General features: G+C 68.7%; 3 protein-coding genes across 3 annotated transcripts in view; all 3 read right to left on the bottom strand.

Moving 5' to 3' along the window:
• Positions 1-579, bottom strand: AURANDRAFT_29396 (hypothetical protein; the record flags this gene model as incomplete). Its single annotated transcript, XM_009040649.1, has 1 exon — positions 1-579. One exon carries the CDS (start codon positions 577-579, stop codon positions 1-3), a length of 579 nt encoding a protein of 192 aa, XP_009038897.1.
• A 2,376-nt stretch (positions 580-2,955) lies between these two features.
• On the bottom strand, positions 2,956-3,294 carry AURANDRAFT_29295 (hypothetical protein; the record flags this gene model as incomplete). Its single annotated transcript, XM_009040648.1, has 1 exon — positions 2,956-3,294. A coding segment is annotated over one exon (339 nt), but the record flags the coding sequence as incomplete, so codon positions are not given.
• Positions 3,295-5,323: 2,029 nt separating this feature from the next.
• The window catches only part of AURANDRAFT_72010 (hypothetical protein), a gene marked incomplete at both ends in the record, with an annotated part of 12,868 nt that continues 12,432 nt past the window's right edge, over positions 5,324-5,759 (bottom strand). The window contains one exon of the mRNA XM_009040647.1: positions 5,324-5,709. Coding sequence (XP_009038895.1) covers positions 5,362-5,709 — 348 coding nt within the window. The remainder of the gene's footprint in view (positions 5,710-5,759) is intronic.

Genomic DNA, 5,759 nt, shown 5'->3' with positions numbered 1-5,759 from the left:
CTAGCCCTGGGTGGCGAAGGCCTCCTCGAGCGTGCGCTGGCCGCGGATGGGCGGGTTCATCTTGAAGATCTTGAGGATGTCGGACTGGGGCAGGGAGCTGAGGTCCTGGGGCGTGATGAAGATGAACTGGCGGTTCTCCATCTTCTTCGCCATGTCGACGAGCTCCTTCATGGCGACCTTGCGGGAGACCTGGTCCATGAAGACGTCGAACTCGTCCATGACGCGGAACGGGCACTCGATCGTCGCGCCGAGCGAGATGAGCATGGCGAGGGTCGAGAAGGAGCGCTCGCCGCCGCTGAGGGACGTGATGTTGTTGATGATGTTGGCGTCGTCGGCGTTGTCCTTCTGGTACGTGAGCCCGAGCGTCTTCTCCTTGTGCTCGAAGTCGAGCTTGCCGGCGGAGCCCTTGGCCTGGAGGATGTTGTCGAACTCCCTGTTGGACCGGCGGCAGATGTACTGGCGGATGCGCTTGAGCCGGTTCCAGCGCTCGTGGGCGTCCTGCTTGAGCTGCTCGCCCTCGCGCTCGATCTGCTTGCAGCCCGACTCCTTCTCGAAATACGCGTGGCGCGCGCGGTCCATCTTCTCCTTGGCGACCTCGGGGTCGACCTCCGTGACGCCGCGGCGCTTGAGGGCCTTGGCCTTGATGCCCTCCGTGTGCTCGATGCGCGCCTTGACCGCCTCCTGGGACTTGTACTTTTTTACGTCGTCGGGCCGCGCGACGCCGTCCCAGGTCTCGCCCCAGAGCTGCCGCGTGTAGCGCGTGGCCTTGTCGACGACGTCGCCGTGGCGCTTCTGCTCCTCCTCGACGGCCTCGGCGTGCTTGGCCTCGGTGCGCTTGGCCTCGTCGCGCTTCTTCTCGGACTTCTCGAGCACGCGCTTCGCCTGCTGCTCGATCTGCACGGACTGGGCCATCTGGTCGTGGATGCCCTCCATCTCGGCGATGATGGCCTCGTTGCGCTCCCGGTGCTGGGCCTTGGTGGCCTCCAAAGGCTTGAGCTCCGCGCGCGCGTCCGCGACCCGCGACTTGGCGTCCGCCAGGGCCCGCTTGTTCGCGACGATGTCCGCGTCGCAGTCCGCGATGTCCGACTCCAGGCCGTCCGTCGGCTCGACGACCAATTCCTCGTTCGTCTTCGCCACGGCGTCGTCGCGCGCGGTCCGCGCGTCGCGCAGCTTCCGGCGGACCAATTGCAGGTCGCGCGCGGCCTTGTCGCGGCCGGCCTTGGCGCGCGTCGCCGCCGCCGCGGCGCCCTTGGCCGCCTTGGACGCGTCGCGCGCCTCGGCCACGAGCGCGTCGGCGCGGTGGCGCGCGTCCGCGGCGTCGCGGCGCGCGCCGGGCAGATCCGCGGACGCGTCGACGCCGATGAGCGCCCGGCGCCGCGACGACCCGTTGCGGAAGAACAGGGTGCCCTTCTTCGCGCCCGTGCGCGCGCCGCCGTGCACCAGCAGGTGGCGCACGCCCGGGAGCTGGTCCCACATGCCGCCGCGCTGGACCATGCCGCGCTTCTCCGCGTCGGCCTTGTCGTCGAAGAGGCACGTCGAGTCGACGTCCGACAAATCGACGAGCGCGTTGAAGCACGCGTCGTCGTCGACCTTGAGGAGCGACGCGACGGTCGTGAGGCCGTGCTCCTGGACGAGGTCGCGGATCTTGTGGCGGGGCCGCGGCACCTGGATGATCAGCTTCACGGCTTCCGCGCAGTTGAGCTTCCGCGCGACGTCGTAAAACACCTTCTGGTCCTTCTTCGAGCCGACGATCCAGGACGCGAGCTGGCGGCCGCAGCAGTCGTCGATGGAGCCCGCCCACTTCTTCGCCGCCGCGGACGCGAGCTTGACGTGCGCGCCGATGGGGCCGACGGGCGGCCGCTCGAAGTCGCGCGACCGCCGCGCGAGCTCCTTGGCGAGCTGCGCCTGGTAGGCGCCGAAGGCGCCGAGGGGCGACGCGGCGGCCTGCTCGAGGTGGCGCACGGTGCCCTCGAGGTGGTCGGCCTCGGCCTTGGCGTCGCGGTTCTTGGCGAGCGCGTCGCGCTCCGCCGTCGCCGCGGCCTTGGCCGCGTCGTCAGCGGCGAGCGCGGCCTCCTCGAGGCCCGCGCCGCCGCCGGCGAGGTCGGCCTCGTCGGCCTCGAGCGCCTTGAAGGCTTGCTCGAGCTTGGCGACGGCCGCGCCGGCGGAGTTGGACTCGAACTTGGCGGCCTCCTTGGCGTTGCGCTTCCGAGCGTCGCCCAACTTCTGCTGGAGCCCCTGCTTGTCGCGCTCGCTGTCCTTGAGCGTGAACTGGGCCTTCTTCTCGACCTGCATGGCCTTCTTCACCTCCGCGTTCTTGAGGCCGATGGCCGCGCTGACCTTGCTCGTCGACTCCTGGCACGCGGCGAGGTCGACGTCCTTCAACTGCGTGAGCCGGTCCTCGAGGCGCTGCTGGTGGGAGCCGTGCTCGTCGCCCTTCAGCTCCGCGAGCTTCTTCGCGCAGTCCGCGACCTTGGCGTCGTACTGCTCGCGCGCGGCCGCGGCCTCGGCGAGGTGGCCCTCGGCCGCCGCGAGCGTCTTCTCGGACGCGCGCGCGGACACCCAGGCCAAGGTGACCTTGAGGTCGCGGATCTCGTCGTCGTACTTGGCCAGGCGCTTCACCTCCTCGTACTCCTGCTCGGCCTGGGTGAAGAGCCGCGCGAAGTGCTCGAGCTTCGTGCGCTGGTGCGCGGCGTCGTTGAGGCACTTGTTCGCGGCGTGGTTGACCTTGGAGATGCGGTTCTGCACGTCCTGGATCTCCGTGGCCTTGAGGAAGAACTGGTACTTCTCCTTGCCCTTGCCCCGGATGAAGTTCTTGGAGTTCTCCTGGTCGAGGACGCAGACGGGGTTGTCGACGCTCACCTTGAGCGTGTCCAGGATGAAGCGGAGCTCTTTCTTGTCCTTGGACTTGCACGCGCCGTCGGCGCCGAGGAGCTGGAGGCTCGCGGGGCCCCGGCGCGAGAACCGGCGCTGGATCGTGATCATGTCGCCGTAGACCTCGGGCTTCGCCGCGTCCGAGCCCTCGTTGACCAGCGACACGCGGACGAGCGCCTGGCCCTCGTAGCCCTCGCGGACGAGGTCGCCCATGCGGTTCCCGCGGTGCGTCGACTTCGCCGACGCGCCGAGGCAGATCTGGAGCGCGGCGAGGATCGCCGACTTGCCGCTGCCGTTGGCGCCGTTGATGAAGTTGATGCGCCGGCAGGGCTTGATCGTCAGCTTCTTGTGGCACATGAAGTGCTCGCAGTAGATCTCGTGGATGATGCCCGCCGACGAGCTGCTGTCGCTGTCGTTGCGCATGCGCCGCACGAGCCGGTCCTCGGCGGCGTCGTCGTCCTCCTCGTCGTCCTCGTCGTCGTCGTCCTCGTCCATGCCCGCGTCCTCGTCCTCCGCGGGCGCCTCGAACTCGTCGTCGTCGTCGTCCGCCGGCGCCGGCGGCGCCGCGGCCTTCTTCTTCTTGGACGCGCGGCCCCGCGGCTTCTCCGCGGCCTCCTCCTCCTCGTCGTCGTCCTCCGCCGCCGGCGGCGGCACGTCGACCATGTCGTCCTCGTCCTCTTCCTCGGCGTAGCTCGCCTTCGACTTCTTACGCCGCGGCGCCATGTCGTCGGTACCTGCGCGCAGTTTTTCGTGATGGCGGCGCGTTCGGCAGCGTCGCGCGGTGCTCTGCGCCCCGGCCCCGGGCGCCCGCGCTCGTCGCGACGCCCGAGCCCGCGGGCGGCGGCGCGTCGACGGCGACGCGCTCCGGCGACGCGCGCGCGTCGCAGGGCTCGCGCGCGAGCGCGCCGCGGCCGTGCTCGGCGTTGGCAGCGTCACGCAGTGCTCTGCGCCCCGGCCCCCGGCACCCGGGCGTCGCGCGGCACGCACCTAGCGGGTCGAGCCTCGGTGTGATTTGAACGAGCGCTCCTGCGAAGCGTCCTGGTGTTGCTTCGACAGCGAGCCGCGCGACTCGCGACGCGCGCGACGCCGTCGGCCGGCATGCGCAAGCCTCGGACAGCGGACCGGTCGGACGCCTCTACTCATGCGTCCTGCCAACGTCTCCGCAAGTACAAAATAATACTCACAAGCTGAGACGCGCGAGCTCAGCCTTGGCGGGCTCGCGGACTTGATCGCCGACCTCGCCGCCCCTTGTGAGCGCGCGCGTGAACAATCGCCTGGCTTCCTCGAGGTCGACTTCGACGCACCAGCCTTGCGCATAGGCTTGCCCCAGGTTGAGCTCACTTTGGGCGTAGCCCTGGCCGGCACTGAGCTTCCAAAGGCGAATGCTCTCTTCAGGGCAGGAACCGGAAAGTTGTACTCCTAGATTGCACTGACCCAACGCGCTTCCTCGATCCGCGGCCATGCGATAGAGCTGTATCGACTTCATTTTGTCAAGTTTGACGCCTCCCTCGCCCGTACGATACATAGTGCCTAGACACACCATCGCGTCCACGTTCGCGAGCTCCACGGCGCGTTTGTAAATCTTCGCGGCCTTCTTCGCATTTTTCACGAGCCCGAGGTGGCCGCGGCGATACTGATCCCCCAAATGCTTAATCGCTTCAGGTACCTCATCTTCCACGCTGCGACGAATCATAGCCAGCACGTCTGCATCAGTTTCAGGTAGCGGCGAACCACAAAGCACACACGGCGCGTCGCCGATCTTCTCCTCGCAAGACGAGCAGATCCTCACGCAGCAACAGCTACGATGCATGGACCTTTCATTCACGTCCCATTCCTCGAGACAGACTGGGCATCGCGATCCAAAGCGCTCCGATAGAGGCGCCCGCTCCGGATTCGCCTCGCGCCGCAGACGCGCCGCCTCGTGCTCCGCGGCGATGCGCGCGCGGACCTCGTCCGCGTGAGAACGGGGCGCGGGGCCGTAGACTACCTCGCGCGGCGGCGGGGGCGGGGGGGTTGGTGCCTCCGCCCGCGCCGCCTCCGCCGCGCGCTCGTTTCGGATCTTTTTGCACGCCGTCCGGTGGCCTCGGTCGCGCCAATCAATTCTTTGACAGGCTGTCGAACAGTACTGGGTTGTTCCACATGGGCAATTTAGCAAGGTCTTCGGTCGCGCCCCGCAGATGGTGCAGGTCAAACGCAGCTTTAGAGCTTTCGCCCGGGCTTTGCGCTCCTCATATTCTAGTTGCTTTTTTCGCCAGTCCGGAGCGTCTCCGCGGTCCATTGTTGTGCGACCGTGATTGTGGAGGTCTGGGCGGGGAGGGTCGCGGCGTTGCGACCGTGCGGCTACTCGCTGTGCGGCATTGGCGTCTCTACCTCGTGCTGTTTTGCCCGTCAAAATCGTCAAATCGGCGACTCACCTCCGCCTCCCACGCCTCTGCCCAATCCCAAAAAGGCGGAAGGAAAGGTGCGGTAAAAGGGGGTTTCAAGACGCGCCTAGGCGGACGTGTCCATGGGGGCGGCCTCGGCGCCGCCGTCGGCGAAGAGGAGGTCCTGCGCGTCCGCGACCTCGGCGAGCGCCGTGGGCTTGCGCATGCGCGCGACGTAGACGCGGGACTGGACCGTCGTCGCGTCCGGGAGGAGGCCGATGACGCGCGCGAGGAGCGGCGTCGCGGCGGCGCCGGCGGCGGCGCCGAAGGCCGCGAGCGCGGCGACGAGGTCGTCGTCCGCGGCGGCGTTCGTCGCGAGGGCCACGGCGGCCTTGGCGGCGACGTCGGCGAAGAGCGCGAAGGTCGCGGCGTCGCGGGGGAAGGCGACGAGCGCCGCCGCGGCCGTCTTCGCGAGCTCGGAGACGTCGCGCGCGAGCGGGCGGTCGCGCGCGTCGACGGCCGCGC

The sequence above is a fragment of the Aureococcus anophagefferens genome (assembly GCF_000186865.1).
Source record: "Aureococcus anophagefferens unplaced genomic scaffold AURANscaffold_16, whole genome shotgun sequence".
Classification (NCBI taxonomy): Eukaryota; class Pelagophyceae; order Pelagomonadales; family Pelagomonadaceae; genus Aureococcus; species Aureococcus anophagefferens.
The sequence above is the reverse complement of the archived record's forward strand: the minus strand, read 5'-3'. Positions and strand labels throughout refer to the sequence as shown.